Source organism: Macrobrachium nipponense, chromosome 8 (assembly GCF_015104395.2).
Source record: "Macrobrachium nipponense isolate FS-2020 chromosome 8, ASM1510439v2, whole genome shotgun sequence".
NCBI lineage: Eukaryota > Metazoa > Arthropoda > Malacostraca > Decapoda > Palaemonidae > Macrobrachium > Macrobrachium nipponense.
The window spans coordinates 13,115,247-13,128,302 of NC_087203.1; the positions used below are offsets into that span (position 1 = coordinate 13,115,247).

At 41.8% G+C, this 13,056-nt stretch overlaps 1 protein-coding gene across 4 annotated transcripts in view; it reads left to right on the top strand.

Moving 5' to 3' along the window:
* Nucleotides 1-13,056, top strand: part of LOC135222616 (dynamin-binding protein-like) — a 334,340-nt gene that overhangs the window by 236,280 nt on the left and 85,004 nt on the right. For all 4 annotated transcript variants that reach the window (XM_064260713.1, XM_064260714.1, XM_064260712.1 and 1 more), the window contains 4 exons: nt 827-963; nt 1,475-1,605; nt 1,740-1,976; nt 2,210-2,371. In XM_064260713.1, the coding sequence (XP_064116783.1) occupies nt 827-963; nt 1,475-1,605; nt 1,740-1,976; nt 2,210-2,371 (667 nt within the window). The remainder of the gene's footprint in view (nt 1-826; nt 964-1,474; nt 1,606-1,739; nt 1,977-2,209; nt 2,372-13,056) is intronic.

Genomic DNA, 13,056 nt, shown 5'->3' on the forward strand with positions numbered 1-13,056 from the left:
AAAATTGTGAATTAGATATCAGAAAATATAAAATAAATCAGTCTGCCAACAAATAGGTATTTTTTAGAATTCTTCTTCTGTTTTATTATTACGTTACGTATTACGTATGTTTCATTACAGCTGTCAGTAACTCGGTATCTCCATTAGGTAAAGATAGAATAAAGAATAGAAATGAATGGTTATTATACTGTTTGGTGGTTTCATTAGTTGAAGAGAGATATTAATGACAATTTATGGCTTACTGTGTGCTAGGAAAAATGATTGCTTGGCGCTCGTTCGATACTCGTAAGAATGTAAACAATTGATTGGAAGGTTTGTTTTTTCTTTGTTTGTGTATTATAGTTAATGATTAATTAATAAATTATGTTTGAAATGAGTACATACTGATTATTTATACATTTTATTGGCATATTCTAAGCTTTTAGCTCTTAGGTTTAGATGTCAGAATCATGAGACTAGGCTACAGTAGCAACCGCTAACATAGGCTAGGCTTATTGCTAAGGGACATATGCTAAAGTCCTAATATATGCAGTAAAAATGGGGTTGAACATTACATGCAGTTGAATATTATCAAGTATGTACAGTATTTTGCCTTTTTGGAGACATATTTCTTCCGTCGTAACCCTAGAACATGTGATTTAGGCCTGGAAATATAATTTACTGGGTTTTTTTTGGAGGGCTTGGAACGGATTAGCCATTTTACATGTAAAATGTGTTCCAAGATACGAAAAACTCATAATACGAAGGCCGTCTCGGAATGGATTAATTTTGTATCTCGAGGTACCACTGTATATCCAATCTTGCATAAACTTTATTACAATTTCAGGTATCCCCTGTTTCTTGATCGTTTGGTGAGCCAAACTCCTCCAGGACATGCTGATTTTCAAGATTTAGTTGAAGCGAAGACCAAGATGGCCAATGTTGCCAAAGAAATAAATGAATATACAAAAAGGCTTGATCTAAGTAAGAAAGTATTTGATTATTGTTTTTTTTCACGTTATAGTACTTGGTAAAGTTTTTGTATGAAATGGTTTGAATTCAATTTAAGTACTTTACTTCAAATTTATATGTTTTTATTTTGAAAGTTCATTTTCAAAATTGTATTAGCTGTGATGAAATTAAATAATCCTCGTTTGCATTTTTTTTCTAATAAATTGTCTGTTTTCAAATTACCTCTTGCAATTGCAATGCATTGTCTCAGATTTTGGTTTTTGTATTGTAAAGAGAAAGGCATTTAATACATTATCAAGTGTAGAATGTTAAAGGAAAAATAGAATTATTATTTTTGGTGAATTTTATTAACATTTATAATTTTGGCTGAAATAACCTTACTGGAAAAATGGCTTCAAAGGGATACAAAATTATTTTAAAAACTTTTGATGATATACTTTCCTAATTTTTTTTTCAGCTAGCCTTTAGAACCTTATTCACATTTTGTTCAATGGGAAAATATAAATTTTGCATTATATTCTAGTCAACAAATACCGGGGTGCTGTCGATCAATCCATCCAGAGCAAGATGCAGCGAGTCAGCATGCATTCTGTTGCCAAGAAATCAGCAAGGCTCTCTGCTATTGTTTCTGAGAAACTTGGCATTATGACCACGGTAATATATATAACATTTGTGTTTTATTGCAAAGATTTTTATGCAAACAGTGACAATGATTTTTTAACAATAGTGTTATTAATAGTGTGTGTACAATATACAGATGGGAATATGTAATGTTTACCTGTCTTCAGACAAAAGATCCAGATTTTGATGAGGAAGAGACTAAGTTCCGCTGCGTCCAAAGAGCAGCATTGGCATTAGTCCAGGATGCAGGCATTGTTCTTCAGGTGATCAAAGCAAGACATAAGGCTGAATTGGAAATTGCTAAAGCCTTAGTTGCAACATTAATTGAAGGTGCAAGAACACCAGCAATAGAAGCACTTCTGCAAACCACATTGGATACATGCAATAGATTATTGCATATGTTTGTAAGTTTTGTCATGGTATTTTGTTTGCTAAAATACTACTGTTGTTACATTTCCATAAGTTAGGATTTAATTTTGTGCTGTAAATGTTTCTTTTAAGTGGAGCATTGCGGAGTTTTTTCCTCTCATCTTTGTGATAAATTTTTTTCAAGTTTTAAAGTGGTTAAACTTAGTTATTAATCACAGATTATGTGAGCTTAGTAATAAAGAAAATTTACACCTGTTTTATCATGCAGGAAAATTTCATAAGCAAGAGAATCACATACCCTGCAAGTCAGCTAGTATCGTTGTGTGAAGTGCCTGAACGTCTGATAGTGAAGAGGTATCACAAGTTATTGGATTTTGATAATGCACAATACAAGTTAGACCGAAATAAGGACCCGGCAAGAACACGAATAGTAAGTTGTAGCTACATGTTGGTTATACACCAGTTTAATGTTTATTTTTGTTAAGTTCCTAAAGCAAGAAAGTCTGCCTATTATGTAACTTATTTTAAGAATATTACTTGAATTTAGGTATTTTGCTCTACTTGACACATTAGAGAATACAGGCAGTCCCCGGCTTACGATGGGTTCAGCTTACGACGTTCCGAGGTTACGACACTTTTCAATTATATTCCTTGGAAATTATTTCCAGGGTTATGGCGCTTACAACGCTGATCTGGTGAAGGAAATATAACTCCAAAAATGCAAAATAATCAATATTTAAAGTTTTTATATGAAAAATGCCGTTTACATAGGTTTTAATACGCCCAAAGCATTAAAAGTAAGGTTTTCATAGGATTTTTGACGATTTTCCGGCTTACAGCGATTTTTGGCTTACAACGCGTCTCAAGAACGGAACCCCTGTCATTAGCCGGGGACTGCCGCCCGTAATCTCTTTGGTTGGAATGAATTTTACTTCTGTATATGCAATGAATCTGGACATGTATTTGAATCTCAGAGGCTTAGGTCCTCTTCTTTAGAATCCTCATTTCTAAGAAGAATGATCAGGTGCGCTGAACCTCCAGTTGGTTTAGAATTCTCATACCTCCCTCCAAGTGTGAGTCTGTCCTAATGTTAAGGTCGAAGGTTTGTTCTGCATATGAACAAATGACAAATTTTTAATTAATTTGCATTTTTCATAGCTAACAAACGTGAAGTCTTGACATTAACTGTTTATTGGGGGTTGGAAGAAAGGCTAATGGGTCACTAGGTTCAAGTTTGGTCTCTGGCTTGCTTCCACCTCAACTATGTGCTGGATGCCAGATGTCACAGATTCCTTGCATTTGCAGTTTTTTTATTGTTTTAATTGGTTTCCAGCTGGCACCAGAAGATTTAACCTAATGTTAAGACTGCAGGTTTGTTATCTGTGAAAAGTACAAATTGATACCAAAAATTTCATTTTGGAGTGCCTAACTCAGTTATCATATGAGTCCTTGGGGAGGTTTTGGGCGAGATCTCACTCTCAAGACTCTAGACTTACTCTTGGTGAAGTATGTTGGAAAATTGCACGGCTTTTTTTTATTTTTTAATCTTGTCAGACACTTGGAAGGTTTGGGACTTTTTCATTTCTGAATTTGTGGCTGAAATTCAGATCCTGTCAGTGGAGAGCTTTACTTTTCCTTCCATCTAGGACAAGATACTTGCACTCCCAGTCCAAGTTTTGTTGTACTATTGGAGACAGACCAGACCTTTTAGGCCTAAGTGTCAGCACCTCTTTTTTGATATTGGTAGTCACAAGAAAGTATCCAAGGACACTCTTTTTTTCCTGTTTGGTTTGAAGCAATTAGACAGATGTTCTTCTCTTCTGGCAAGTGAGTTAGTTCAGCTTAGAACTTGGGTACAGTTTTGCCAAGGGCTTACGAAGTTGGGAATTGGCTCATCTTTAGTATTTCGGTAGAACTCCTTAGTATACGTATCAAGTAATGAGGACAGGTATTTGGAGGTGCCTTATGACCTTTACCTCATTCTCCCTTAATGATGTTGCCAACAAATCATTGGTCACCTTAGCTTCTCTCAGACAAAAAGGATAGTATCTAAGGCACTTGAAGGTCAAATGGAGGAGTGACTGGTCTCCTCTCTTTCTTCTCCTTCTCTTTTTTCTTCCTCAGTAGGGCAGCAATCAGGCCAGATATGTGCTGGAATGGGCCTGAATACAGGTAAGCTGCATGACAAACTTCTTATATTAGAAGAGCTCCAGGTTATGAGGTGTGAGTGTGACTCTGTATGCTATAGGTTTAAAAAAAAAAGGGATGTAGAGATATCATCAGTATAATTAAGCTAGATATTAACTGCCTTCCAACTTGTGCTACCTTATCTGTAGGGTAACATTTGGTTCTCTTGAGTTCTCATAGAGGGAGAGTTCAGACATGTTTTGCGTTGTATCAGAGTCCTATCAATCTCACATCTGTATGCCAGGTTGAGTATGAGGTTTTAGGAGACTCAGGTTCCCTGCTAATGATCATGACCAAAAACCTGTCCTTTTTTGGTGGAAATTCAACTAGCCCACCAATTGAGAGACTACTTTCCCACTTATAGAGTAAGGTTCCTGTTTAAAAGGCAATGTTTTCTGTTTCTGCATGAATAAATACCAAAGTTTCTAAGCAATTTGTATTTTTTGTATATACAAACCAGAGCCTTTTATCATATTCCCAACTCCTGTATAAAAGCCTCTTGTTTATATGTATACCTAATAAAAGTATAAATTACTTGGTATTTTAAATTTACTTTGTATCTGTCCTTGGGCAGTTATGGATATTAGGGGCCCAACCCCCCCATGACAACTGAAAATGTACAAATAACTCTTTACTCCAAATTCTTAAGTCCTTCTACTGTACTGTACTGTAAAGTGTATTGTTGACCATACTCTTTAGCAATATTTAATATAAGAATATTTTTACTAAATTATGCATAATACAGAACAGTATGAGACACCCTTTCTAGTGTGCAGTATGGTACCATATTGACGACATAATATAGTGTAGGGTAAGAGAGAGAAGGAGGGAGAATACATATATATTTTCTGAAAAGCAAATGTAAAATTGATCTCAGTCCCTTGCCTCAATTACAATCAATTGTACATTGGTTGTACAAGGAAATCCCTTTCCCCAGAGATTAGTATAACATAAACATCCAGTTAGGTATGGACAACAGAGCTCATCTATTTTTAACCACATAAATAACCCTAGTCACAGTATAAACTGGAATTTGTCATGTATAATTTATAGCAGCAATTGTCGGTTCAAAAGCCAGATTGTAGAATCAGCTTTGATTAAAGAAAGAAACACAATGCGTATCTTTAAGGGTGGTTGGGATTCAGATGTTATATATAAAATCTTCCTCAAACCAGCGATTAAGAAGATTGAGGAGAAATTGTCAACCAGTGTGACTGAACAACAGCTGACCACCTATATATATATATATATATATATATATATATATATATATATATATATATATATATATATATATATATATATATATATATATATATATTATATATATATATATATATATATATATATATATATATATATATATATATATATATATATATATATATATATATATATAAGTTATATATATGACTGGTACGGTAAAAATGTTCTGTAACAACAGAATTCCATCTAATAAAAGGAGCCCATAAAAACACCAAAATATAGAGAAAAAGTACTATATTTCAGAGACTGCTGTCTCCCTCTTCAGGTAGATGAATGAGAAAAGTTTACAGAAAAGGTGGTGGTATTTATACCAAGAGGTCCATCCACAAACAAGCCATTTTAAGTCACCCCCGCTGATAATCTTCCTTTAATCTTCTTAAGGGTTGGTTGAATGAAGACGTTGTCGATCGTGTCCGAAATCCATGCTCCTTTTGAGATGTTCATTACCTGCCTCTCTTTTATTAAGGCCGATTCCATCATTTGACTCTTGTACCGGCAGTTGCTGCTATAAATTACACGTGACAAATTCCAGTTTATTCTATGGTTATGTTCATTTATATGGTTGAAAATAGCCGAGTTCTGTTGTCCATACCTAACTGACCGTTTGTGTTGAATTAATCTCTGGGGAAGGGATTTATCTGTAAATCCGATGTAAGATTGGTCACAGTCCTGGCATGGGATTTCGTATACCCCAGAGTCCTTTGGAGATGTCTTTTGTTGGACGTTAATCAGGGATTTGGCTAAGGTGTTTGGGTAAGTAAATACAAAAGGGTTCGATTTTCCCAGGGGGTTGGTTATTCTCTTAATCGTGTCCAGGTGGGGAATTATTATTTTATTGTTGGGTGTATCTCTGGTCTTGTCTTTAGGGGGTCGGTAGAAAATTACGTTTGCTTTGTGAATTGCTTTCTCAATTATATGGTCAGGGTATTTTAAAGACGAAAGTTGCTTGCGAATTAGTTCAAATTCTTTTTCCAGGAATTCTGGAGGGAAGACTCTTTCCTTCCGATTAAAAGATCTTCTCGTCCGGCGGACGTTCATGGCTCCAAGCGCCTCTCCTCTACTCCTCGTCCTAGGTCCGAGGCGCCAGATAAAGGATCTTCTGGCAAAGAAGCAACAGTCAGGTCTGAGGCACGAATTAGGCGAAAAGTGCCAGATTCGGACAGCCCGGATAGGCGCGAATATCATCCGAGGCGGACAGCGCCAGCCAAGATCGAGGCTCCAACTAAGCGAAAAGCACCAGATTCGGACAGCCCGGACAGGAACGAGTATTGTCCGATGCGGACAGCGCCAGCCACAAGCGAAGCTCCAGCCAGGCGCCAGGATCTCCAGCTTCACCTAATTTCGAGAGAGAAGTTAACCGAGAGGCTCCTCTTTGTAGCTTTTCGCAGGATCAGCCTTCTCCTGACAGGGACGCAAGATGTCGCACAGGCGGCCGTCGCCCTTGTCAGGATGGCGCTGGTACTGCTGGAAGTTTTTCGCAAGGACAGCCTTCTCCTGGCAGGGACGCTAGATGTCGCACAGGCGGCCGTCACCCTTGTCAGGATGGCTCTGATAATGATAGGAGTTTTTTGCAGAATCAGCCTTCTCCTAGCAGGGACGCAAGATGTCGCACAGGTGGCTGTCGCCCTTGTCAGGATGGCGCTGGTACTGCTAAAAGCCCTTCACCTTGCGAAAGGAGGCGCTCTCCTTCGGTTGATCTCTCTTCTCCCACTAGAACTGGACAAGAGCTGGAAGATATTTCTGACTCAGAAGCTAATAAGGGTGCGGGTCTCTCGGATTACAAGACCTTAGCAGCTCTTTTACTGCAAGAATTTGGAGATTCTCTGAGTCCTACCGCCCCTCCTTCTCCTCGTCCGTTGTTCACGAGCACGAAGACCTCAAAATCATCCTCCCTCTTGAAGATGCGCCCGACCATTTCCATGAAGAAAGCGCTACAGTCTTTTGGAAATTGGCTCAGCTCCAAGGTTTGGTATGAGACAGGGGAAGCAATGGGGCTCGCTCTCCCTGCTTTGGCTGAGGCAGACTTCTCCACACTCGTAGACGCATCGAGGAGACAATCGCTGTCATCTGCAAGGACCACTTGGGGAATGTCGGAAATGGACCATCTCCTCAAGGGATTATTCCATGTCTTGGAAGTTTTTAACTTTCTAGACTGGTCCCTTGGGGCTTTGGCCAAGAAGACACAGGACCCTGACTTTCTAGACTGGTCCCTTGGGGCTTTGGCCAAGAAGACACAGGACCCTGACTTCCTGAGCCCCGAGGTCCTACATAGTATATTAGCGTGCATGGACAAGGCGGTCCAAGACGGATCGGGGGAAGTGGCCTCCCTTTTCGGAGCAGGAATTCTTAAGAAGAGGGCTGTATTCAGCTCTTTCCTGACGAAAGCTGTCTCGCCTGTTCAGAGGTCGTCTCTGCTTTACGCACCTCTTTCAAACCAGCTTTTCCCTTCTCAGTTAGTGAGAGATATTTCTCACTCACTCACTGAGAAGGCGACTCAAGATCTTCTGGTGCAGTCAGCAAAGAAGACGAGGCCAGCCGTTCCTGCTGTGAAGAAGGAGTCACGTAACCCTCAGCCGCCCTTTCGAGGGAGTTCATCTGCTCGATCCTCCTCTAGAAAGAGAGGAACGGAAAATGATGTGTTAGTCCTCCAAACACCAGTAGGGGCAAGGCTTCTGAAGTTTTCAGAAGCATGGACTGTGAGAGAAGCAGACTCTTGGTCCCCCTCGATCGTGAGGAAAGGATATCTCATCCCCTTCAGAGACAGACCTCCCTTGACGTCGACCCCAAGGGAACTGTCTGCGAAGTACAAAGACCCTGCCAAGAGAGAATCTCTTTTACATCTTGTAGATCTGATGTTAGAAAAGGAGGCCATCGAACTAGTGCAGGATCCGCACTCCCAAGGCTTCTACAATCGACTGTTTCTCGTCCCGAAAGCCTCAGGGGGGTGGAGGCCTGTTTTGGACATGAGCGCATTGAACCGTTTCGTAGAGAAGAAAAGGTTCTCTATGGAAACTTCCAACTCGGTTCTTGCTGCTCTGCGTCCGGGAGATTGGGTGGTCTCCCTAGACCTGCAGGATGCGTATTTTCACGTCCACCCCCTGCATCCTGGATCGAGGAAAATTTCGGTTCATGGTACAGGGCAGGATCTTTCAGTTCAGGGCTTTGTGCTTCGGCCTGTCTACGGCCCCTCAAGTGTTTACGGGCCTGATGAGGAACGTAGCACGATGGTTACATCTGAAGGGGGTGAACATATCTCTTTACATGGACGATTGGCTCATAAGAGCAATATCGAACCTCGAGAAGTCCCAGATGATCCCCAGCCAGAACATTGTTTATCTGGGGATTCAGATGGATTCTCGGGGTTTTTGAGCGTTTCCGTCGCGAGAAAGAATTGCTCGAGGCTTGGAAAAAGTCTCAACCTTCTTAGAGAAAGAACGAAGCTCAGCGAGGGAATGGCTCAGTCTCCTGGGTACCCTTTCGTCGCTGGAGCAGTTCGTTTCCCTGGGGAGGCTCAACATGAGACCTCTGCAGTTCTACCTTCAAAGAATGTGGAATCGGACGACAGGGGAACTGTCAGATTCTTTTCCCATTCAACTGGAAATCAAGTCCCACTTGAAGTGGTGGTTAAAACTCTAGAGAGAAACGAATGAGTGTCCCTTTCTCTTTGGAACCCGCTCCTAGTGTTGTTTTCCGACGCCTCGGAGACAGGTTGGGGAGCAACACTGGGAACGAAGGAAGTGTCAGGCACCTGGACAAGAGAACAGGTGTCCTGGCACATCAACGCGAAGGAACTTCTGGCTATCCATTTAGCCCTGAAGCACTTCGAATCAGACGTCAGAGGCGTGGTAGTCCAGGTCAATTCGGACAATACCACGGCTCTGGCTTACATCCGAAAGCAGGGAGGGACTCACTCTTTCTCCCTATACGAGATAGCAAGAGCTCTGTTAATCTGGGCAGAGGAACGAGGCATCATACTCCCGACAAGATTCGTGCAAGGAGAAAAGAATGTAAGAGCAGACCGACTGAGCAGGAAGAACCAGGTCCTTCCTACAGAGTGGACCCTCCACTCCGAAGTCTGCCAGAAACTCTGGTCCCTCTGGGGGAAACCTCAGATAGACCTGTTCGCCACGTTCCTCTCCAGAAGGATGGACAACTTCTGCTCATCGGTGGAGGATCCCAAAGCCATAGCGATCGATGCCCTCCTCATGGATTGGTCGGGCATAGACGTTTACGCCTTTCCCCCGTTCAAGCTGCTGGGAAAAGTGCTAAGGAAGTTTGTGTCCTCAGAAGGAACGAGATTGACACTCATTGCTCCCTTTTGGCCCGCTCGAGATTGGTTCATAGAGGTACTGGAATGGACGGTGGACTTCTCCAGATCTCTTCCCGAAAGGACAGATCTGCTCAAACAACCCCACTTCGAGAGGTTCCACAAAACCCTCCCCGCTCTCTCCCTGACTGCCTTTCGACTATTGAAAGACTCGTCAGAGCGAGAGGCTTTTCTCGAAAAGCTGCGAGCGCGATTGCCAGAGCCCGCAGGTCCTCCTCCAATACCTCTGTGACCGACATTGCCGATTTTCTTCTCTTCCTAAGAGAAGAATCACACTTGGTGGTTTCCACGATTAAAGGATACAGGAGCATGCTCTCTGCTGTATTCAGGAATAGGGGCCTGAACATAGAGGACAACAAAGATCTTCATGATCTTATACGGTCCTTCGAGACCTCCAAGACTAGATCCTCTCTGCCTCCTTGCTGGAATCTAGATGTAGTTCTCAAGTTCCTCACATCGGATAGGTTCGAACCTCCTCATCAAGCCTCGTTCAGAGATATCACGAGGAAGTGCATTTTTCTCTTGGCCCTCGCAACTGCCAAGAGGGTCAGTGAACTGCATGCATTAGATTCCCGTGTGGGATTTAAAGGAGATTCTGCAGTTGTCTCTTTCCAACCTCTGTTTCTGGCTAAAAACGAGAACCCTTCTAGACCTTGGCCCAGAAGTTTCAAGGTCAAGGAACTTTCTCCTCTTGTTGGGAGTGAGTTAGAAAGGTCTCTTTGTCCAGTCAGAGCTCTGAAGTTTTATCTTCAGAAGAAGAATCAACTGCAGGGTTGCCGTCAGAGTCTCTGGTGTGCTTTGAAGGACCCTAAGAGACCCATGTCAAAAAACGCACTAGCGTTCTTTGTTAGAAATGTGATATCGGAAGCTCACATGAAGTGCCAAGATGAATCCTTGAAACTGCTAAGGGTGAAAGCGCATGAGGTACGTGCGGTTGCAACCTCTCTATCTTTCAGCAGAAATATGTCAATGAAAGATATTTTAGCAGCGACGTACTGGAGATGCAACTCTGTGTTTGCTTCCCATTACTTAAAGGATGTCAGAGTGACATACGAGAGATGCTTCTCTCTTGGTCCTTATGTATCAGTGGATACTGTGCTTGGAAAAGGAGCTAATACTGATCCTTAATGCTTTTTAGTTTGCTTTTTTTTTACAATTTTGGTATTGAGTTTTTAGGCTTGCTTGAAAGGATGTTGGGGATAACTCCTTTCAATCTCATTACTAACCCGGGTGTTAGGATCAGGTGATCGGGATCGGTGTTGTGCTCCTTGATGATGCCATTAGGCAAGGTGTTTTGTCATGTAAGTGGATGGGACCCCATTGACAAAGATCCTCAGGCTCTGTCGAGTAAGCGGATAAGACCCCATTGACAGACCCACAAGAACTCTTAGCATGAGGTCACTACCTTGCTGAGGCTCTTGAGGCGAAGCAGGCTCCTAGGCAGTAGCCATGAAGTCTTCTGCCAAAACAGGTAGGAACCAAGGTTTTTTATATATTACCAACAACGTATGTTGTCTTCCTGTCTATTTCGGTAGTTAGCTGTCTCTTACCCACCACCAAGGGTGCCAATCAGCTAAGTATATATCTGACAGGGAAGTTGAATGTACAAAAATGATATTTTTATGTTACAATAAAGTTTTGTACATACTTACCTGGCAGATATATACAATTAAATGGCCCACCCACCCTCCCCTCAGGAGACAAGTGGAAGAGAAAATCTGATTAGAAAACGGGAATGGTTCCTATTCCTGCCACCCAGCGGCAGGGCGGTAGATCACCTGACCTACTCGTAGCGTGTGCCGCGAAATTCGAATTTCTGTCGGGACGACGGAGTCTATAGCTAAGTATATATCTGCCAGGTAAGTATGTACAAAACCTTATTGTAACATAATATCATTTTTTATTGTGGGTATCCACAAAGTGCTGATGAATGGCTCCTTGGCTCCTTGCGATGTTTGAGTGTAGTGGTTGTGTGTCCGATATAGCATTTTTGGGGGGACTGACATTGCTCGTCAGCACAGACAAACTTGTATACTATATCAAATTCAATCTCTTTCTCCGTTGATGGGGCAGTACTATTTTTCATTACCAATGAGGCCGTAAGGTTTGGTTTGCAGTAAATTCTTGCTGTTATTTTGTTATATGGCGCTAGGGGGGTGGTTCCTCTTCGCAGTATACCAAGGATGGCTTTCCTTTCATCTTCGTGGTGTTTGTTGTATGGTATCTGATGGTATATCACTATTTCTTTGTCCTTGTCTCTTTTTGACAACTTGCTGGATCATGTCATCTGGGTAGCCGTTATTTGTGAGCAGCTGTGTTATGGCGCGTTTTATGTATGCATTTACCACAGATCGTTTATATGCATCAGGGCATTCTCCTATAGCATTTAAGCATCTCCCAGCATCTGTCTTTTTAGTGTATACTGCGGTATTGTACAGGCAGTCCCTGGGTTACAACATTCCGAGGTTACGACGCTTGTCAATAGACGTTATTTCCAGGGTTACGACGCATGTTCCAGGGTTACGACGCCTACAACGTTCATCTGGGAGATTAAATATGACACCAAAAATGCAAAATAATCATTATTTGAAGGTTTTTTTGATGAAAAATGCCATAAGAATGCAGTTTACATAGTTTTCAATGCACCCAAAGCATTAAAAGTAAGGTTTTCTTAGGATTTTTTACGATGTTCCGGCTTACGACGATTTTCAGCTTATGACGCGTTTCAAGAACGGAAGCCCCGTCGTAACCCGGGGACCGCCTGTAAAAGAATTAGGAGCGATGTTTCTAGATCTGCAAGCTTTTTCTCTGCTAGTGAAAGAGAAAACGGTAACTATACATTCCAACAATTCAACAGCTCTGCCATATGTCAAGAAACAAGGGGGTATGCATTCCTTTTCCCTTTTTCAAGTGGCTCAGGAACTGCTCATGTGGGCAGACAAGAATCGGGTTTCGTTGCTGACTCGCTTCATTCAAGGGGAAATCAGATCCTCCCGACAGAATGGACTTTAGATCAAAGAGTATGTGAGGACCTTTGGAATCTATGGGGTCGTCCTTCATTAGACCTCTTTGCAACTTCAAAGAACCACAGGCTTTCAAGGTTCTGTCCACTGGTCCCGGACCCTATTGCTTGGAAGACGGATGCAATGCTGCAAGATCGGACAGGATTGGACGTCTATCGGGAAGACCTAAACAAATTAGTCTCTCACCTGAATGTAACAATGACTCTGGTGGCCCGCTTTTGGCCAGGGAAAGACTGGTTCCCAGACTTGATACAGAGCTTAATCGACTTTCCCAGGCTACTACATCAAAAACAGTGTACAGTGGGGCCCCCG